At 41.5% G+C, this 23,445-nt stretch overlaps 1 protein-coding gene across 1 annotated transcript in view; it reads right to left on the bottom strand.

Moving 5' to 3' along the window:
• Positions 1-23,445, bottom strand: part of taf1 (TAF1 RNA polymerase II, TATA box binding protein (TBP)-associated factor) — a 100,168-nt gene that overhangs the window by 4,091 nt on the left and 72,632 nt on the right. The window contains exons 36-41 of the mRNA XM_067997051.1: positions 10,220-10,287; positions 8,563-8,679; positions 6,857-6,991; positions 6,037-6,168; positions 5,779-5,929; positions 2,030-2,207 (exon numbers count right to left, since the gene is read on the bottom strand). Coding sequence (XP_067853152.1) covers positions 2,030-2,207; positions 5,779-5,929; positions 6,037-6,168; positions 6,857-6,991; positions 8,563-8,679; positions 10,220-10,287 — 781 coding nt within the window. The remainder of the gene's footprint in view (positions 1-2,029; positions 2,208-5,778; positions 5,930-6,036; positions 6,169-6,856; positions 6,992-8,562; positions 8,680-10,219; positions 10,288-23,445) is intronic.

The following is a 23,445-nucleotide window of genomic DNA, read 5'->3' as shown; positions in this document are numbered from 1 at the left end:
GCACGGAAGGAGGCCATTCGGTCCATCAAGTCCACGCCGGCTCTATGCATGAGCAATCCAGCTAGTCCCACTGCCCCGCCCTATCCCCATAGCCCAGCACATTTTTTTCGTTTCAAGTACTTATCCAGTTCCTTTTTGAAGGCCATGATTGAATCTGCCTCCACCACTCCCTCGGGCTGTGCATTCCAGATCCTAACCACTTGCTGTGTAAAAAAGATTTTCCTCATATCGCCTTTGGTTCTTTTGCCAATCGCCTTAAATCTATACCCTCTGGTTCTTGACCCTTCCGCCAATGGGAACAGTTTCTCTCTATCCACTCTGTCTAGACCCTTCATGATTTTGAACACCTCTATCAAATCTCCTCTCAAGGAGAACAATCCCAGCCTCTCCAGTCTATCCACGTAACTAAAATCCCTCATCCCTGGAATCATTCTAGTAAATCTCCTCTGCACCCTCTCTAAGGCCTTCACATCCTTCCTAAAATGCGGTGCCCAGAAATGGACACAATACTCCAGTCGTGGCCAAACCAGTGTTTTATAAAGGTTCATCATGACTTCCTTGCTTTTGTACTCTATGCCTCTATTTATAAAGCCTAGGACCCCGTATGCTTTTTTAACCGCTTTCTCAACCTGCCCTGCCACCTCCAACGATTTATGCACATACACCCAGATCCCTCTGATCCTCCACCCCTTTTAGAATTGTGCCCTCTAGTTTATATTGCCTCTCCTCATTTTTCCTACCGAAATGCATCACCTCGCATTTTTCCGCGTTAAACCTCATCTGCCACGTGTCCGCTCATGCCACCAGAGTGTCTATATCCTCTCGAAGTCTATCGCTATCCTCCTCACTGTTCACTACCCTTCAAGCTTTGTGTCAGCTGCAAATTTTGAAATTGTGCCCTGTACTCCCAAGTCCAAGTCATTAATATATATCAAGAAAAGCAGTGGTCCCAGCACCGACCCCTGGGGAACACCACTGCACACCTCCCTCCAGTCCGAAAAACAACCGCTCACCTCTACTCTCTGTTTCCATGTTGTTATTGCCCCCTTTATTCCATGGGCCACAATCTTAATAGCAAGCCTACCATGTGGCACTTTATCAAACGCTTTTTGAAAATCCATATACACCCCATCAACTGCATTGCCCTCATTTACCCTCTCTGTTACCTCATCAAAAAACTCTATCAAGTTGTTTAAACACGATTTGCCTTTAACAAATCCGTGCTGGTTTTCCCTAATCAATCCACACTCGACTGTTAATTCTGTTCCGGATTATCGTTTCCAAAAGTTTCCCCACCACCAAGGTTAAACTGACTGGCCTATAGTTGCTGGGTTTATCTTTATACCCTTTTATTCTTTAAGATTTTTTTGTAGCCCAAGAAAAATTATTTGAAACTACTCCATGATTTGTCCAGTCATTGTGTGTGATCTCATTCCTGATTATGATCATGTGGTTATATTAAGACCAATGACAGGTGAACTTTTCTGGCACATGGTCCAGTAAGTAATGATTGCCTCAGAAACAGCTAAGTGGTGACTAGGGGTCAGTAAGCCATTACTCTATCACTGAATCCTGTCAAATCACAACACCTTTCTAACATGGTTCCAGAGCCTTCTCAACCATACATGAATAATCAGGTTGGTCATGTGCTTATCAGCAACCAATAAGATTATGGCAAGCAACATGAAAAGAAAGGTCACACATTCACTCCTGATCAACAAGATTTGTGGAAATCAACACCAATTGGAAAGGTCATATTATTATTATGATAAGGCAATGAGACTGGTCAAATGCAACATTTTTTGTTAAAGAGGGATGGCAATAGTTAAAATAGACCATTTATCATTGTGTAAACAGAAAGAATGGACCAAACCTATGTATGGTAGGGGTTGAAGCAAGAGGCAACAAAAGTTCCTAACGGCACTATCAAAAGTGCCTGCACTTTTTTTGTGCATCTAATCAAACTTGAAACTGGTCTTTATTGGTTTGAAGCAAAAGTGGTAAACCCACCCTGCCCAAATAATTTTACCTTACATTACTGTCCTCCATGATCTGAGAGGTCTCACCACCATCTCCCTCATAGGACATCATGCTCTCCTCATTTTCCATTCCCATGCGTGTATTCTCAGGTATCAGATGCGGTTTTTTTGGTCGGATGGCAGTCGTTTCAACATCAGAGTCGCTGCCACTCTCACTGAGCTGAATAGCTGTTTGAAACAATGGGAGAGTTCAGATAAACAGGCAATGTTACACTTGTCACTGACAATGATAATCACTAATACTGTGTCTGTATATTTGAGTAAAACCGATGGCACCAGAAAGCAACTGCGCTGTATAAATAGAATGGAAATGGAGCAACTCAATTTCTAAGGTACTCGGCAACATAACTTACACATCAAATAGAAAGCCAAGAGCATCGTAACATATATACCACGTATTCTCAAAATAATTAAACAAGGCCCAGTGGTAACACTTCACAATGTCCAAAGGATTTTGGTTAGTGCATGAATCTCTATTCCCTCCTGCATAGGAAAAATACTCATTAAAATCCTTTCAGTTTTTTTACATTGGGAAGCTTCCAAGTCTAAATTTTCAGAAGGGCTAGGACTCCCTAAAAGAACAATAAATCAACATCTAAACTTGTTGCTGATAATATACAGTAGACAATTGCCAGCTAAGTGTCAAATACTCAAGGGCCAAAAACTGTCTCCATTGAGCTCAAATCCATAATAACTGTTGCATTAACAACACATCTAAAAAAATGTTTAGTTTTATTTAAAATAATACTTTTTGCTCATCAAAATGAGGGAAATTGGTAGAGGAGTAGAACATTTTCCATTTATTCTGCATTTAATCATGCTAGACCTGATCTGCAGCGTGTCATGTTAAATTTTCAAATGCAGTCAGCCAAACACAATGTGTAAATGCTAAAATGTGTGTACCTTACTTTTACATCAGCTGAGTTGTTTAAGCCTAATTCTTTCATACAGCTGATGGATCAATTATAATGTCAATGGATGCATAACTGACCTATGACTAGGGTGAATAGCAGACCCTGCCATACGTAAGGTGCAAGTTTTCCCAGTTTATAGAAATAAAATGTCTTTCCGTTTAGTGTTTAGCAGGAATCTTTCACTATTATCTTTGCAACCATCTTCAGCCAGAAGTGCCGAATGGATGATCCATCTCGGCCTCCTCCTGATATCCCCACCATCACAGAAGCCAGTCTTCAGCCAAATTGATTCACTCCACGTGATATCAAGAAACAGCTGAGTGCACTGGATACAACAAAGGCTATGAGCCCTGACAATAGTGCTGAAGACTTGTGCTCCAGAACTAGTTGCGTCTCTAGCCAAACTGTTCCAGTAAAGCTATAACACTGGCATCTACCCGACAATGTGGAAAATTGCCCACGTATGTCCTGTCCACAAAAAAGCAGAACACATCCAATCCAGCCAATTACCACCCCATCAGTCTACTCTCAATCATCAGCAAAGTGATGGAAGGTGTCGTTGACAGCGCTATCAAGCGGCACTTACTCACCAATAACCTGCTCACCAATGCTCAGTTTGGGTTCTGCCAGGATCATTCGGCTCCAGACCTCATTGCAGCCTTGGTCCCAACGTGGCCAAAAGAGCTGAATTCCAGAGGTGAGGTGAGAGTGACTGCCCTTGACATCAAAGCAGCATTTGACCGAGTGTGGCACCAACGAGCCTTAGTAAAATTGAAGTCAATGGGAATCAGGGGAAAAGTCTCCACTGGCTAGAGTCATACCTAGCACAAAGGAAGATGGTAGTGGTTGTTGGAGGCCAATCATCTCAACCCCAGGACATTGCTGCAGGAGTTCCTCAGGGCAGTGTCCTTGGCTCAACCATCTTCAGCTGCTTCATCAATGACCTTCCCTACATCATAAGGTCAGAAATGGGGATATTCACTGATGATTGCACAGTGTTCAGTTCCATTCGCAACCACTCAGATAATGAAGTAGTCCGTGCCCGCATGCAGCAAGACCTGGACAACATCCAGGCTTGGGCTCATAAGTGGCAAGTAACATTCGCGCCAGACAAGTGCCAGGCAATGACCATCTCCAATAAGAGCGAGTCTAACCACCTCCCCATGACATTCAACAGCATTACCACCGCCGAATCCCCCACCATCAACATCCGGAGGGTCACCATTGACCAGAAACTTAACTGGACCAGCCACATAAATACTGTGGCTACAAGAGCAGGTCAGAGGCTGGGTATTCTGCAGTGAGTGACTCACCTCCTGACTCTCCAAAGCCTTTCCACCATCGACAAGGCACAAGTCAGGAGTGTGATAGAATACTCTCCACTTGCCTGGATATGTGCAGCTTCAACAACACTCAAGAAGCTCGACACCATCCAGGACAAAGCAGCCCGCTTGATTGGCACCCCATCCACCACCCTAAACATTCACTCCCTTCACCATCGGCGCATTGTGGCTGCAGTGTGTACCATCCACAGGATGCACTGCAGCAACTCGCCAAGGCTTCTTCGACAGCACCTCCCAAACCCGTGAACGCTACCACCTAGAAGGACAAGGGCAGCAGGCACATGGGAACAACACCACCTGCACGTTCCCCTCCAAGTCACACACCATCCTGACTTGGAAATATATCGCTGTTCCTTCATCGTCGCTGGGTCAAAATCTTGGAACTCCCTACCTAACAGCACTGTGGGAGAAACTTCACCACACAGACTGCAGCGGTTCAAGAAGGTGACTCACCACCACCTTCTCAAGGGCAATTAGGGATGGCCAATAAATGCTGGCCTTGCCAGCGACGCCCTGATCCCATGAACGAATAAAAAAAATCTAAATTTGTTCCTAGGTAATGTATTTTTGTGATGCTGCCTCAATGGCTCAGTGGGCAAAGTGTGGTATTGAGCCATTCAGAAGAGAGATATCCCAAGTTCAATCCTTGCTTTGTGCTTGGATAACTGATCTCAGCCTGGGCGTGACAATTGGTTTCAATGTCTTAGAGCTGGAGAGAGGAAGAATCAGCCAGGCTTTCTGTTGCTGATCATTATCCAGTGACTTCTACTGCAAAGAGCATGTATGTGGACATCAGGTGAACACTGGATCATAGTTGGCTATGATGCCTCCCAGCCTGCTGACACCTGGGCCATTTAAATGCTATACTGGAAATGGATGGCAACATCAATGCCCTATAAGAATCAGAGCCACCAAGAGAGGGGGGAAAATATTTCTTGTAATGTATTCAGTGGTATTTAATTTGTCTCATATCTCACCAACAGGCCTTGCGGCTGACTAGGGCTCAAACTCCATTTGGAGGAATAGTTGAGACTTATTTTTAACATGAACACTCAACCAAGACCTACTTAATGACAGTAACCACTATAAATTTGAAGTTTTAGAACATGGATAGAAAATAGCCTCCAGCTATCATATTTCTGGTGTCTGGACCTCCTTCTAAACTCTTATGCCTTGCCATCTTCAAAAGCCTCCTTAAAACATACCTTTTTGATTGTGCAGTTGATCACCTCCTGTAATTTCTATCCCACTTCCTGCTCAGTGTTCTCCAATCTCTTACAATGCAGCTGGAATTTTTTTTTAACAGGAAAGGCACACTATAAGTATATGCTGTTGTAAGAATTCCACTTAGGGGACTTGGCTGACTCCATTTAATTTGTTGTGAGCTCTTATTTTCACATAAGTGGTCTTGATTATTCCTTTAAAGAAGTTTGAAGTTAAATTCACAATACAATCTGAAATAGCAGACAGCATCCTACTCACAGGAGAATGGATTGTCCCCTTCTTCCTCTTCACTGTGATCCTCATCCTCCCCATCTGACATCAGCAAATCTTCATACAACACACTCGCCTGACGCTGTGGTACAGAGATCTCATCCTCATCTTCCAGGTCACACTCTCCCTCATCATCTTCCTGTCACAGATAATATAGCAAAATATTTTACAGTACATTTTATAAATTAAAACAGAAATGCACAAAATAATCAGATGAAACATTCAAGGGTTGTAATGAAATATTACATGCAGAACATGGTAAAAGTCACTTGTTGGGGCAGGTGTTTTCGGTTTGCCATCATCATCTTCCTCAAAACCTTCCACATCCACATCAGATTCCTCCTCACCAGTCCTTATACGCCTCTCACGGCAATGACCCTAAGAAACAAGAATACTGCATGAGACTTGGAAAGTAATGCAACCCTAAAAAGAGGAACACATATTCCTTCAAAGAAGTTTCAGCCAGGAAAGTTCCAGGATAAATCCCTGGCCTACACTGAATAAGCTGAACTCAACTGTAGTGACAATGGGAGTACAACTTTTGGCCTCTGTGTCTGTGGCTCAAGGAATTGTTTTTATAAAAAAACAGTCCCCTTCTGACCACTGCTAGACGTTGGGTGAGGACAGGATTGAGCATATGGTCAAATAGCTCGCCGATGCTCCATAACTATGTTTAGAATTGAAGAATACCCATTTGCACAAGATACTGGCAACAGCTTTTAGCATCTAATTGGTGGATGCTATGGTTGGTATTCTAAAGAGCCATCTTCATCCAAACACATCTTGTGATCTGAAAAACTGTACTCCAGCATGAGTCAGTGGCTTCAGGAAAGAAGGGAGGAAACAAAAATCACACCGGGATCTAGTCAGTGTAAGAAGGGACTGTCCATCAGTACCTCCACTGTAATATACAGGAAATGCACGCAGATGCAAGATTATGAGATGGCTGTCTGTATCAGTGATCTTCAATCAGTAGTAATGGTGCTTTCAGAACCCTTCCTACAGATACACGAGAAAAACATGTTCCAGCTGAACCATTTATTGGAACCACTGCCCTTCCTCTCACCTGTGCCAACCTGTGGTGCATTTTCTCTGGTGTTGTTGTTGGGGTGGCACTAGTGGACATACTGCCTTCCTCATGAAACAAAGAAAGGTCTCGAGATGTGCCGAGTGACATATTTCCATCTTCGAATTCTGGTGGCTGAAACATCCACAAAAATAGAAAAAGAGGTCATTCTTTTAATTTTTCTTAAAACATTTGGTTTGCCATTTTCAGGGTTGTGTGTAATTGTAAGGAGGTATATCACTACAAGTAACTGATTAATTTTCTCCAGTAGCCATGTGATCTGTTCAGCACACAAGGTATACAAACCCTCAGTTCTTCAGTAGATATACCACACAAAAAAGAAATCACATTTATGCAAGGTAAACAAACATACTAAAATTGGTGAAACTCCCAGTTCTCAAGAGAGAAGAGGATTTGGGAGTGACAGTGGGATCTGCATTCAAAGAATGAGGAAGTGCATGCAGAGCGCAAGTAATTCTTCCTCAGTTATTAATTTTCCAGATGCAAATGCATTATATGAAGAGTTCCTATTATTGTGTGAGTCCATCGCCATGGAATCCGCCACAGTATTTTCCCCCCAACCAATTTTCCCCACATAATTAGATTGGAACCAATAACACAAATCTTTGAAATTTGTTAATTCCTGTGCATGGGAATTATCTACCCATTGATCTCAGCTCCTTAATCAACTGGCCTTGCAGAAATGGAGTCCAATTTGGCAATTAAAATATGCGACATGTGAATTGCACAGGGATTAAAAGATTGCGTCAAATAACTGAATTGGGATTAAAAACACTAGATACCATCTAACCCCACTGAAATCCCCTCTTTAATCATGGCTAACAGAAGCTCCGAATCCAGCCTCTGAGCTCCTGCTCCTATTCCAAGCATGCGTGTTTTAGGTATTTAAGGTGCCAGTACTTAGAAATTATATTATGTTTTTCCCATTTAAAATTACAACAATGTGGCTCCAGTTTAAGATGCCAGTGAGCTGTTGTTGAACGTAACAGCTGATTACTATTTATGTTTCTCACTGGCACTTTAAACTTACTAGGAGATAGTACTTTGATATCAAACTCAGTTTAAGTAGTACTTTTCATGTTTAGGATCTGCCCGAGATACTACAGATATATTGTAAATGAAACAAAACATTTCAACTATGTTGCCATTTAACATCTAGCTGCCTTACCTGGCTTGATGAAAAGTCAGGTGAGATAATTAGATGTTAATTGGCTTTATTACTGTAAACAGCTGAGCAGCACATCAAAACCCAGAAGAAGAGCACAGTATACTGCTTTTCAACAGTTTAAAATGCCTAATTTTTCTAAACAAAGGCCCAGCTTAGTACTATTTTATGTGTTATTTTAAAAATTATTATGGGTCTCAACCAAGGGATAGAGCTGTTGCGGAATCAACATTTCCATGTGTCAGAATGTTGTCTTGAGATATTGCAGAATTCTAGGGGTCATGATTTCACCAAAGTAGCAGAATTACAAAAGGAGAGAAACTGACAACTGTAAGGCCATTTTGGAACGTTGAAGCACCAAAATGTTCACTTCTTGACCTTGCAGTGAAGACAATAATACATTGTGGAAGACTAAAGGTAGAGTTGAGAGAAACATTTTGTATTTTGATCCATGAGCTGACAAGAGGCAGTAGACACTATCTAAGAAAGCAAATATATACCAATTTGTTTTGGGACCAACCTGAGGAGTATGAGGCCCTGGGGTCAGGGGATCAAGACTGTCAAACTCTGCAGCATCAAGAGCAGCCTCCTTGGCAGATGCAATATCTTTTTCCAGCTGAGTCAAATGTTCATCATACTATTTTTAAAAAAAAGGAAAAATCAAATCAGCTAAATCAAAAAGAATTGAAAAGATTTTTGAGGTGGATTTAAACTGCATCAAATATTCTCACCTGAGCTCTAAACTTACTAATAGCAAACACTCCATAATTGGATTCATAAATGCAGTTACAGCAATAGCCACAACCAAAAACTTTAAAGGAAAAATTACTGTTTGAGGGTAAAACACTTCACTCCTGACTGTACATGAGCCAGGCAACCTACTGCAAAATTCTGTGTCATCGCATCAGCTGGAAAGAGTTCACAAGAATTATCTGAAGATGAGTGTTCCAATTGTACATCAGGACTAGAAATTTAATAGTGTGGGGTAAAGCTTACATTAAAAAGCAGAGAAGGTTCAGGGGAGGTTTAATAGAGGGTTTCAATAGAGTAAATAGGGAGAAACTGTTTCCACTGGCAGGAGAGACGGTAATCAGAGGACACATATTTAAGGTAATTGGCAAAAAAGCCAGGGGGGAGACGAGGAGATTTTTTTTTGTTTTAAACAGCAAGTTGTTATGATCTGGAATGCACTGCCTGAAAGGGTGGTGGAAGCAGATTCAACAGTAACTTTCAAAAGGGGATGGGATATGTACTTGAAAAGGAAAAATTTGCAGGTCTATGGGGAAAGAGCAGGGGAGTGAGACTAATTGGATAGCTGTTACAAAGAGGCATGATGGGCTAAATGTCCTCCTTCTGTGCTGTACGATTCTATGAAATCTGAATTATTTAAGGCTGAATATTTCTGAAACACCAAAAAAATTAAATCTGAAGACTTAAATATCACTGAACTAAACAGAAAGAAAATCTTATACTGAAGATTAAGGTATTATATCTCAACTTATACACTTAATGTTTGAGTAGTTCGATCCAGAACTTTATTCCAGCCCTCTGTCCTATCTATACAGCGAGATCAGCAAGATGTTCCATCTATACAGCTTAATCAGAAAGAACGGTGTTAAATAACCAGCCTCCCAAGATCATGGAGAACCTGTTTAATGAACAAGACTCTTGTAAATTCCCTAGTGCCTGGTGCAGTATTAAGCAATACAGTTCAGGAAAGTGGATTTGTATGGATATTGGGTGAGGACATGAAAAGTTTCAGCTTAAATGCCCCCAACTGTTGAATAGTCTGCTGACATTTATTGTCTCAACTCAAATATCAGGATTGGCACTTTAGGTGAAGTACAAAGGCCTACCAGCATCTATGGAACTATGCCCTGGCTGATGACAGCACCTTTAGGGAAAACGGGGAAAGAAAAAAAAGGTCCTGGACACCCTCAAATTCTTTTCTAAGAAAAGAATGAGACTCGCAGAGAAAGAGGAGAACGTAGTCAACAAACGGAGACATGGATTTTTAATACAATGCGGCTGATGGACACTGACCTAAAATACTTTTTATTGTATGTCTGTTTTAAAACTAGACCAATAAATACACTGAGGTGTACCCTACCCATTTACATGCTGTGAAATTGAACGCAGGCTCAGATTTAATATAGGGTTTATGAAAAGATTTCTACCTCAGCCAGAGTCTGGTGGCAGACATTCACAATCTCCTGGCCAGTTTTCGTGTATGGACTATCTGTGCCTGCAGGTGAAAGAAACAAATCTAAGTCAACAGAAGGTTCTCTAATAAAGACGCACATTCCATTAACTTGACCAGAAACATTTCCTACCATAGGTATGGTTTTCCTTATTAACTGAATGTAGTTCAACCTCCACATACAAATGGGTAAATGGGGGAAACAATTAGGTCGTTCTCCCTCTGCGCGTTTAGCACAATGGTGCAGCCACATGACTCAGCGGAATCCTCCCGCCCCTGCTGTACTTTCGGCCTCATTCTAGTATCATACCTAAGTATCATACCTTAGTATTTTTGAAAAAGGTAGAGGCATCAAGTTGACACCAAAACTTTGGACACGATCTTAGTACAGCTGTTCCGAACATCATATTGTATTATGGTTCAATGATCAGATCATGAAGCTTACAAACTCTAAGCAGAATAATAACCTTTCTTACTTTGAATACTGAGTAAAATACAAAAAGATGATCAATTTGGGGGGAGGGGGCATCTAGATACCCAGAATTAGTCTTTTTGGATAATTCCCTAATTCGTTAAAACAAAAATTGTATGTGAGGCTGAGCGCACGAGGAAGAATTTAATAGAGCCACAATTTTCTCTCCTAAAGTCATCTACCTCTATTTGTTATTCTATTGAAGTCAAAGGCCAAAAGTACCAAATCTAAATACATAGCGATCACTTGATCTCAAGTGTTTATCCACTTGTAGATTACTGATCAGTTTTAGTGGAATGTTAAATGCTGAATCTAACATAGTTTCTTCTCAAGTTCTCTGCTTCGTGTGTTGTGTTAAGAAGCAGTCACTGATTTTAAATAACTTGTGCATTCACCCTTCCCATCTGGTTGAACCTGCTCTGGCCACTTCATCCATGATTTTCACATTACAATTTCGTGCAGCCTCTTTTAATCTGCTTTTATGTTGGGTTTGGTGGTTATCACCAGCTACCATGCAACTGGTGATAATTACAAACTAAACTTGATAGAATCTCTAAGGCTGGAATTTGGAAAGACACGATAAAACCGGCTCTTCACAGCCGCCGATCTTAGCGAATCTGGCACACTTATATTGGGTTTGCCACCAGCTGTGAGGCTCCCAAGTGGGAAGACAGTGGTCACAATACCCCATTAAATCCAATATAAAAACAGATTTCCCTGATCAGGCATTCTATCTTGAGGTAGTGGCCAATAGTATTTTACTGTCCTTTTTGTTACCCACATTGTTTTTACCAACCCTGCCTCGTCTGTTGTTATATTAATTCTCTCAACAGTTACGAAATCCTATCTCACCAATATCATCACTCTTCTGTCTAACTTCACAGGTGTATTCATGTAGAATATTATACATCAATGGTTCTCAAGCGGTGGAGCACAGCAGGGAGCTTGACTCCTGATCTACCAATCGTTCCAATCTACTACTGTCTCCCAAACCACTCTCCCTACTTCTGCATTTATCGTCCACAATTATAAGCAATCAAATGAAAAAACATTCAGCTCATTAAGTCCATTTCTTCTAATATGCCATGCACAATGATAGTCATGGCCTCCACCTAGTCTAACTCAAAAGATTCCTGAGGATGTAGATTTAAAACAAGTAAAATTTCAACAAACTTTCTCCGGTTTTCTTGCCAACAACAGAGTAACATACCATAAAGTGTTCCATAAACTATTACCTATGCCTAAATTCATCCTTATAACCTTCAATATCATTACTTGGCAGATAATCATCCAACTTTTTTTTTTATTAAAGGGGAAGCTTAGTGAATTAACATTCACCAACTTTGATAGAGGTCAATTCCACACAAGAATGGAGAAAAAACAGTTCGCATAAAACTCTAGCCCTGAGGCTTGACTGTCTTGAACTACTCCACTACTTACATCAATATCATCCCTTCCTTTCATCATCTTCAAGGTTTGAACTAAGTTGCCTCTCAATCTTCCTTTCACAAGTGAATGCAAATTAAAGTTCTTCAGCCTATCCTTATCATATGGATTTTTAACTCAATCATCCTAGTCATTCTTCTCTGCATCCTCTCCAATACATCCATATCTTATTGAAGGCAATTACAATTGGAAGCAGTCCAAATTGGGGTCTCATCATTCAGATATATAGAGTTAAAATAACCCATTTTGATTTGTAATCAAATGCCCTTGTGATGCATCCCAAGATCTTACTTGCCAACTGTGGCTCAGGGGCAGCAATCTTGTCTCTGAATCATTAGGTCACGAGTTCAGGCACCACTCTAGAGACACATAATATGGACTGATTGACACTTCAGCGCAGTACTGAGAGTGTGCTGCACTGTAGGAGATGCTGGCTTTGGGATGAAATGTGAAACCGAGGTCCTGTCTGCCGCCTCAGGTGGATGTAAAAGATCCCTTGGCACTATTCAAGTTCTTCCAGTGTCCTGACCAACATTTATTTCTCAACCAACATTAAAAAAAAATTATAGACATTTATTTCTTGCTGTTTGTAGGACCTTGCTGCGTACAAATTGTCTGCCGTGTTTCCCTACATTGCCAACAGAAACAATGTGGCTAAGAAGGACAGTAAAATACTATCAGCCACTACCTCACTGACTAGGAAGCACTTTGGGATGTCCCAAAATCATGAAAGGTACAATATAAATGTAAGTTGTTTCTTAACAATAACTTCATATTGACTGGATGCTTTCAGTGAACAAAACCTTTTGTCATTTTCCATTCCTGTCAATGCAATCTCATTCATTACATACACATAGCCCTTATATTTTGTAGCAATATGCAATGCCTTACTCCACATTAAGTGCAATTTTTAATTCTTTGGCAGGTCTATTTGGATATTTTCTCTCTCTTCTATACTGGCCACAATGTTTACAGTCACCAGCAAATTTTATAACATTACTAGTAGTATCCATTTCCAGATAATTTATGACCAGAGTAAAAAAAGACTCAAAACAAACCGACATGGATCTCCACTAGTCATTGCCCCCAGGCAGAGCCTTTTCCATTTATCATCATTTTTTATTGCTTTGCAAATTTGCCTATCCATCGAGCTATCTTACCAGTAATACATGTGCTTCAAACTTCTTTAACAGCTTCAAATTCAAGAACCTTATCAAATGCTTTCTTAAAATCCAAGTGCATTATATCCAATCAAAATTCCTCATCCACTAACTTAGTCACTTTTTCAAAGAATCCCAGTCCATTTCTGAGGCATGACCTATTGCTTCTGCTGACTCATGACATCAATATTCCTTAGATGTAAACTGGCATCTTGTAAATTACCCTTCAGAATTTTTGCAACTATAGATGTTAGCCTAACTTGTCTATAATTATCTGATATGTCGGTCACATTTTTTGAGTATTGAGATTATATAAGCAGCTTTCCAAAACTCAGGTACTACCCCTGTAGTTATGAAACTCTTCAAAATATTAACTAGGATTTTATCTATTTCATTTCTCAGTTCCTTAAGGATCATACAGTATATCTAGGTGCTCTATAAATATTTTGTGTGTTGAGTTTGTTACAACACAAGCATAATTAACCTCCACATCTTTATACACTCCTGAGCCACTTTCATAGAACCAGAACTTGTCCACCATCTTCAATCATGATGACTGAGGTGAAGAACTCATTTAATACATTAGCTATTCCCTGATCCTAACAATCTACTATGTACCCTAACAATCTACTATGTACGTAGCTAAAAAAGTTTTTTTATCTGTACTGTTGTTCCTTTTCTATTTTCATCTTGCCCTTCCTAATACTCATTTTAGTTACCTTCTTACTTTTGCATCATTTTTAATCCCCATTGCTGTTTGATTCTTTATATCAGATCACTTGATTTGAGCCACTTGTCCAGATCTTGTTATTTTTTTCCTTTTCTGCGGATATATACTACCTTTCTACAGCACTTATTGTGTTACCTTAGCCGAGTTGTAGCATTCTTCCATCTCAGTCAGAAGGCTGTGGATTCAAGCTCCACTATAGACTTGAACACTTACAAATTTGGGCTTGCCATAAACACTTCCTCAGGTTCAATGGCTTCGGTTACTCTTAACTCTGAGTTCCTCACAATGCCCTATATCTACCTGTATGATAGTACAACCCAGGCATCGTAAGGCATCTCCTTATGATTTGGACTGGATTATTGTGAGTTTCACATAAATGCTGCTTCTATCCCTCAGAAGGCAGACCAAGCAAACACTAGATGAGAAAAGGAATGCCTTACATAACTTAAACAGAGTAACTCCCCTGCATCCTAGCCTTCACAGAGTCTTTGCTGGGTACTTCCTGCCTTGCAACATCTAGGTTTCAAAAGCTTGACTTTTCATATCCCCATGTGTCCCTTTTTTGTCCTTCTCATCACATACAGAGATCAAACAGCTTTTCAACACAATGGGATGTTCTTTAGTTACCTACAGAAGCTAACAAATCACTTATTGTTTAATCTTTGTTGTTTTAACATGGGAAAAACAACTTCCATTTAGCTTATTAACCACATTTCATCTAGGTTTCTTTTTAAACTTCTGGGAATACACTTAGCTTTAAAAAAAAACCCTTATTTTCAGATCCTTTATGTGGAAAAATGGTCAAAAAATCCTGAAATGTGGCAATCACATAACTTCAGTGCAGAACTAAGGGACTGCTGCATTGTCAGAGGTTCTGACTTCCAGGTGAGGTTTTAAATCAGGTGGACATAAAAGATCCCTTTCTAAGAATAGTGAGTTCGCTCAGTGTACTAGCCAACATGTTTACCTGCAGATTAACCAGCCAATCATCTCATTGCTGTTTGTAGGATGTTGCAAATTGGTTGATATACTTGCCTACAGAAACAACGGTGACTGCATTTTAGTACTTAATTGGGGTGTCCCGAGGATGTGAAATGAGCTATATAAACGCAAATGTTTCTTTCTTTGAGTATCCTTAAAATATTTCCATTGTTCTTCTGTAGTTTTCCTCCAAATTCAGACACCCAGTTGATTCTACCTATCACCCTCCTCATAGCCTTACAGTTTGCTTGTTTAAAGTCTTGAACATGTTGCTTTTGGCTTTAGTTTTAATTACGTTATCAAATCTAATTATACAAAGATTGCTAGTTCCTAAACCCCATCTCCAGGTTACCATTATTCCTCAAGGGTTGCTAAATACTAAATATAGTATAGCTTCTGCCTAAGTACTCTACTTCACATATTATGTTAACAAGTAATGACTAAATTACCTCCATGAAATTCTGAGTGCTTTGCCCATCCTTTGCAGTTTTCTTGATTTGCCCACTTTACCGTTGGAATATTAAAATCTACCATGATTATTACATGATAATTTCATGCAGCCCTTTTTTATTTGGACAAACATATTATTTATCCTTCTGCTTTGAGATTGTAGCAGTTGTTAAATATTGATTTGTTGTCTTTAACATAAATTACTAACAAATCTCCTTGGCATAACTCATGTGAATCAGAGGATAAGTTGTTTTATAATATTAGAGATGTTTTGCCATATTGGGCACAACTCCAGGACCACTGATCACAGTAACTAAAGAAGTCAAATTCCGTTCTTATTACATAGCATTCTGGAAATTTTTAATTGATGCCTTGGGGATCAAATTCTGAGAGTCTGTCCATTATTCTGTGAAAATCATAAATGGCTGACCTTGTTTTATATTTACCAAGAGATTGCCTGTGGTGAATTGGAAGATATGCTGTTGTCATGTTTAAGGATTTTTGATCAATTTTTCTTCATGGAAAGGACCGTGGGATTGAGTTATGTTTAAGGGATGTGTTTTAAAACAAAATTAATTCACACAAGTTTAAAAAGGCCACATGCTGAAGGCATTCAATATGTATTAAAGCAAGGCAGGCCAGTTTGTCGAAATCACACTGATATAAAGAAAGCCAACCATCTCATTAGTCAGGATGGCCCCCATTGAGCAGTTGATATCCTTCTTGAAATCACACCCCAAGGAGAGAGGAAATGACAGCCCTACTGGCAAGTAATTACTAGGAGAAAGTCAGCATCACAGTCCGCCTCCTGTCTGTGGGTGCAAGGAGACACAATGGGATAAAAGAACATATGGGCAGACAAGATTCAAACGGGAGACTACAACACACAACCCTTGGCCCTAACGGGAAGATAAGAATATAGGAGGCCAGCTTTTGTAGTTAAATATAGTTTCAAAGAAAGGTAATGCCAAAAACAAGTCAGCTGTCCAACAAAAGGGACAGGGCACATGGTTTATTATATTTTCCCAAGTTTTTGAGAAGAGAAGTGAGATTGAGCTAAATAAATGGAATTTGCTTTGACTGTATGTTTACCTGCTATCTGTGAAATAAAGAAAAAAGCTAATGATTCTCATTAGGCCTTGTCTTGCCAAGTGCTTCTTAGTCCACCAATGAAAAGATTGCAATTAGGCACGCAAGGGCACTTGCGAAAGACATGTCTCCAGTTGAGACCACGAGGGATCCTATTGTCACACCTTGGGGTGTTACTGGGTGAAACATTCGTGCAGCTGAGGTGACTAAATGCTACTGATATATCTTGGGAAATTGTACACATTCCACATATTCAGACTGCAGAATCAGCTTTTAGCTAAGAGTCAAGGCTCTGAGCAATAATACCAAGTTAAAGCCAGGATTTTGGAAGAGGCCAAGACTGACTAAGTTAAAAACTTTAATTAACATATTAAAAGACACAAAAAATAATTGAATGGGTAAAATGAATCATGTTTTTATGAAATACATAATTTAAAAAAATGTTTTTCTTTTGTTTTAAATCTTATTTTGGACTTTAGAAATTCTAGTTACTGAAATGAAAATAGCACATGAAAAATTTTCAAAAAGCCGAGTGATGGAATTGATTCACCTTTATAAAAAAAAATGTAGATATGTTGAATGACCAGTCAAGAGAATCTTTGTTGTTTAGTAGTTTGCCATTGGCTGTTCTCTAGCCCTTGATTCATAAAATTTCTGCCTTTTCAGTTCTGATTTGCTTTTGTTATACTTTGAGCCTATGAATAAATAGTGTTGCCGCAAATATGGCAGAGAAAGTGACACCGGAACAAACTGTGACATTTGCGGCAGTAAGTACACGTTATATGCAACATTTTTAACATAGATAGATGTCTACACAAAGTTTTTCTGTCAACTTCCCATGTGCTTTTATATCCATCCTTTAGATAGCTGTTAAGGTCTCCCTCATCAACTGTAACACTTCTACACCAGTTTGTTGGGTCTATCTTTACAAAACAGTCTGTACCATTTTAATCCCATCTTCTGTCCATCATTTGTTCTTATCCAGGTCTCGATACCAATATCAATATTTTCTCCAGTTGTCTGTACAGTACTTCTAGTTCCAATAGTTTGTTCCTAACACTTTCATAAGTTTAAAAGCATTTCAGATGTTAAAACTTCTTTGTCCTTATCTACTTCCATCTTATATTCCTGCCTCTATAATAATATGGTTTTGTTCACTCTACTGTTCCCATTGTTGTTCACTCAGTTTTACCATTTTAATCGTTCCCCTCTCATTTTAAAAACATGAATGTTTGTTACTTCTATCATATTCTGCACCAACAGCTTAGCCCCAACTGCTTACACATAGCTCTTCCCTTTTGCAGTCACATCTGCCTACCTAGAAAAAATTCAAGTTATCCTTAAGAGCTATAGTGAGAGAGAGGGGGAGAGTAGAAAGAGAGAGAGGATAGAGAGGAGAGGGAGACAGAGACAAATCAGTATGTTGAATACGTTTTTAGACAAAGGGATAACACATGGTGCTAGGGTTACATCATATCTTATGACCAAAAGTAGGTATGTTTAGTAGAAGTATAAATGTAGAATGTACTGTATCTTCACGGGGTACTTCTGATCAAGAACTGGCCTGGAGTGGTGGTGCTTTTGATCCCGGATGGTATCTTACTTACAAATATAATAGATGTATTTGCTTGTTTGTAATCACATACACATTCAATAAATCTTGAAAGTTAACTTGTCTCTAGAGTCCGAGCCTGGACTGGACTGGAAGTCCTACACATACTACCACTCCCCTTTCATTAGTTCGTCCGCCCTCGTTTCTATATCCTGTGTTCATACCATAGAAAAAAACAACCCTGCTAACATTATGCCATTTGCGTAATTCACTCCATTTACCTCACTACTGAATCACCTATTACAATAAATCACTGATCTTGCTTTGTTCATTTCCTTATATGTACTTCCTTCCCTTCATTTATTTCTTCACGCATCCCTGACTTTCACGTCTGTTACTGGCACGTCAGTCGCTAGATTGCTTTGATTGGTTCCCTCTTCAACATGCCAAAAACCTGTTTGATATTTCTACCTCTCAATAACCATGGAGAGAAAGCGGCAAACCATCACTTTCCATATTGAAAAAAAACGAAAATACAACCTTCCTCGTTCAACTGTACATGGTAACTATAGCATAGTGGTTATGTTACTGGACTAGTAATCCAGAGACAGGAGTTGAAATCCCGCCATGGCAGCTGGGGAATTTAAATTCAGTTAATTAAATAAAATCTGGAATAAAAAGCTAGTATCAGTAATGGTGACCATGAAACTGTCGGATTGTCATAAAAACCCATCAGGTTCACCAAAGTCCTTTAGGGAAGGAAACCTACCGTCCTTACCCAGTCTGGCCTAAATGTGACTCCAGACCCACAGCAATGTGGTTGATTCTTAACTGCCCTCTGAAATGGCCTAGCAAACCACTCAATTGTACAATCTTGCTACAAATAGTCATAATAAGAATAAAACTGGACGGACCACCCGGCATCGGACCACCAGGAACCAGACACGACAAAGGCAAAGGCAAACCAAGCCCAGTCGACCTGCAAAGCCTTCCTCACCAGCAGCTGGGGACTTGTGCCAAAATTGGGAGAGCTGTCCCACAGACTAGTCAAGCAACAGCCTGACATAGCCATACTCTCAGAATCGTATCTTTCAGCCAACGTCCCAGACTCCTCCATCACCATTCCTGGGTATGTCCTGTCCCACTGGCAGGGCAGACCCACCAGAAGTGGCGGCACAGTGGTATGCATTCAGGAGGAAGTGGCCCTGGGAGTCTCCAACATTGATTCCGGACCCCATGAAGTCTCATGGCATCGGGTCAAACATGGGCAAGGAAACCTCTTGCTGATTACCATGTACCGCCCTCCCTCAGCTGATGAAACAGTACTCCTCCATGTTGAGCACCACTTGGAGGAAGCACTGAGGGTAGCAAGGGCACAGAATATACTCTGGGTGGGGGACTTCGATGTCCATCACCAAGAGTGGCTCAGTGGTAGCACCACTACTGACCGAGCCCTGAAAGACATTGCTGCCAGACTGGGCCTGCGGCAGGTGGTGAGTGAACCAACATGAGGGAAAAACCTACATGACCTCATCCTCATCAATCTACCTGTCTCAGATGCATCTGTCCATGACAGTATTGGTAGGAGTGACCACCGCACAGTCCTTGTGGAGATGAAGTCCCGTCTTCACACTGAGGACACCGTCCATTGTGTTGTGTGGCATACCTCCGTGCTAAATGGGATAGATTCAGGACAGATCTAGCATCCATGAGGTGCTGTGGGCCATCAACAGCATCAGAATTGTATTCCACCACAATCTGTAACATCATGGGCCAGCATATCCCTCACTCCACCATTACCAATAAGCCAGGGGATCAACCCTGGTTCAATGAGTGTAGAAGAGCATGCCAGGAGACCACCAGGCGCACCTAAAAATGAGATGCCAACCTGGTGAAGCTACAACACAGGACTACATGCATGTTAATCCGTGGAAACAGTATACTATAGACAGAGCTAAGCGATCCCACAACCAAAGGATCAGATCAAAGCACTGCAGTCCTGCCACATCCAATTAAACAACAAATGGGAGGAGGAGGCTCCGTGACCATCCCCATCCTCAATGATGGCAGAGCCCAGCTTGTGAGTGCAAAAGACAAGGCTGAAGCGTTTGCAATCACCTTCAGCCAGAAGTGCCAAGTGGGCGATCCAACTCGGCCTCCTCCCGCAATCACTACAGAAGCCAGTCTTCAGCCATTTCAATTCACTCCAAGTGATATCAAGAAATGGCTAAGTGCACTGGATACAGCCCCAGGACATTGCTGCAGAAGTTCCTCAGGGCAGTGTCCGAGGCCCAACCATCTTCAGCTGCTTCATCAAAGACCATCCCTCCATCATAAGGTCAGAAATGGGGATGTTTGCTGATGATTGCCCAGCATTCAGTTCCATTCACAACCCCTTAGATAATGAAGCAGTCCATGCCCGCATCCAGCAAGACCTGGATTACATCCAGACTTGGGCTGATAAGTGGCAAGTAACATTCGCGCCATACAAGTGCCGGGCAATGACCACCTCCCCTTGACATTCAATGGCATTACCATCGCCGAATCCCCCACCATCAAAATCCTGGGGGTCACCATTGACCAGAAACTTAACTGGACCAACCACATAAATACTGTGGCTACAAGGGCAGGTCAGAGGCTGGGTATTCTGCAGCAAGTGACTCACCTCCTGACTTTCCAAAGCCTTTCCACCATCTACAAGGCACAAGTCAGGAGTGTGATGGAATACCCTCCACTTGCCTGGATGAGTACAGCTCCAACAACACTCAAGCAGCTCGACACCATCCAGGACAAAGCAGCCCGCTTGATTGGCACCCCATCCACCACCCTAAACATTTACTCCCTTCACCACCGACGCACCATGGCTGCAGTGTACACCATCTACAGGATGCACTGCAGCAACTCGCCGAGGCTTCTTTGACCTCTACCACCTAGAAGGACAAGGGCATAGGCACATGAGAACATCACCTGCACGTTCCCCTCCAAGTTACACACAATCCTAACTTGAAAATATATTGCTGTTCCTTCATCGTCGCTGGGTCAAAATCCTGGAACTCCCTACCTAACAGCACTGTGGGAGAACCTTCACCACATGGATTGCAGCAGTTCAAGAAGGTAGCTCACCACCACCTTCTCAAGGGCAATTAGGGATGGGCAATAAATGCTGGCCTTGCCAGCGACGCCCACGTCCCACGAACGAATTTTTAAAAATGGCTATGGGCCCCGAACAACCCCGGCTGTAGTGCTGAAGACTTGTGCTCCAGAACTAGCCGCGCCTCTAGCCAAGCTGTTCCAGTACAGCTACAAACACTGGCATCAACCCGACAAAGTGGAAAATTGCCCAGGTATGTCCTATTCATAAAAAGCAGGACAAATCCAATCCGGCCAATTACCACACCATCAGTCTACTCTCAGTCATCAGCAAAGTGATGGGAGGTGCCGTCGACAATGCTAACAAGTGGCACTTACTCACTAATAACCTGCTCACCGATGCTCAGTTTGGGTTCAGCCAGGACCACTCAGCTCCAGACCTCATTGCAGCCTTGGTCCAAACGGGGACAAAAGAGCTAATTTCCAGAGGTGAGGTGAGAGCGACTTCCCTTGACATCAAGGCAGCATTTGACTGAGCGTGGTATCAAGGAGCCCTAGTAAAACTGAAATCAATGGGAATCAGGGGGAAAACGCTCCAGTGACTGGAGTCATACCTAGCACAAAGGAAGATGGTAGTGGTTGTTGGAGGCCAATCATCTCAGCCCAGAACATTGTTGCAGGAGTTCCTCAGGGCAATGTCCTAGACCAAATCATCTTCAGCTGCTTCATCAATGACCTTTCCTCCATCATAAGGTCAGAAGTGGGGATGTTCGCTGATGATTGCAGTGTTCAGTTCCATTCGCAACCCCTTAGATAATGAAGCAGTCCATGCCCACATGCAGCAAAACCTGGACAACATCCAGGCTCGGGCTCATAAGTGGCAAGTAACATTCACACCAGACAAGTGCCAGGCAATGACCATCTCCAACAAGAGAGTCTAACCACCTCCCCTTGGCATTCAACGGCATTACCATCGCCGAATCCCCCACCATCAACATCCTGGGGGTCACCATTGACCAGAAACTTAACTGGACCAGCCACATAAATACTGTGGCTACAAGAGCAATTCAGAGGTTGGTTATTCTGTGGCAAGTGACTCACCTCCTGACTCCCCAAAGCCTTTCCGCCATCTACAAGGGACAAATCAGGAGTGTGATGGAATACTCACCACTTGCCTGGATGACTGCATTTCCAACAACACTCAAGAAGCTCGACATCATCCAGGATAAAGCAGCCCACTTGATTGGCACCCCATCCACCACCCTAAACAATCACTCCCTTCACCATCGGCACACCGTGGCTGCAGTGTGTACTATCTACAAGATGCAATGCAACAACTTGCCAAGGCTTCATTGACACCACCTCCCCAACCTGCGACCTCTACCACCTAGAAGGACAGGGGCAGTAGGCGCATGGGACTACCACCACCTGCATGTTCCCCTCCAAGTCACACACCATCCTGACTTGAAAATATATCGCTGTTCCTTCATCGTTGCTGGGTCAAAATCCTGGAGCTCCCTACATAACAGCACTGTGGGAGAACCTTCACCACACGGACTGCAGCAGTTCAAGAAGGCAGCTCACCACCACCTTCTCAAGGGCAATTAGGGATGGGCTTGCTGAAATATATATTTCTATACCTATTTGTAAATGCTGGCCTTGCCAGCGATGCCCACATCCCATGAATGAATAAAAAAAACTGTAGCACCATTTTAGTTACTTTAAAAGTTTATCTTGAAGGATTTTAGTTGATACCTAAATACAAAGGCACAGCATGCCTCTCATATCAGGGTGATCACTAATGTGTAAGTAGAAAAATTATAAAATTCTCCTTTTTGGTAACAAACTGTAGACGGGGGTCTCCCTTTTCTAAGATCAGCAAAGCAAGGTGGCTGGTGGCCTTCCTTTCCCAGGTGGTTTTTGGTTTTAATCTGTATAGAGAACCCATACCTTATGGAGGAGAGGCTATGAGGACTTTTGGTCGAATAAGTTTGAGAAGCACTCTGTTGCATCTCCTTTCTCCACTTCATGCCCACTTTCTGCTCACAGCCATGTTTCTGTCATGTCAATAACACTAATATTTTCACTGGCTGTGTATACGTCTAATTTCTTTGTGTTAGTAGAAAAGTACTGAAGTTCATTCTTGAACACTTTTTTCTGCTAATTGACGTTTTTTTTAGTTACTATTGTTTACTTTTTCCCTCCTGAACAACAACCACCCTGCTCTTTTTGA

The sequence above is a fragment of the Heptranchias perlo genome, chromosome 15 (assembly GCF_035084215.1).
Source record: "Heptranchias perlo isolate sHepPer1 chromosome 15, sHepPer1.hap1, whole genome shotgun sequence".
NCBI classification, from domain to species: domain Eukaryota; kingdom Metazoa; phylum Chordata; class Chondrichthyes; order Hexanchiformes; family Hexanchidae; genus Heptranchias; species Heptranchias perlo.
The sequence above is the reverse complement of the archived record's forward strand: the minus strand, read 5'-3'. Positions and strand labels throughout refer to the sequence as shown.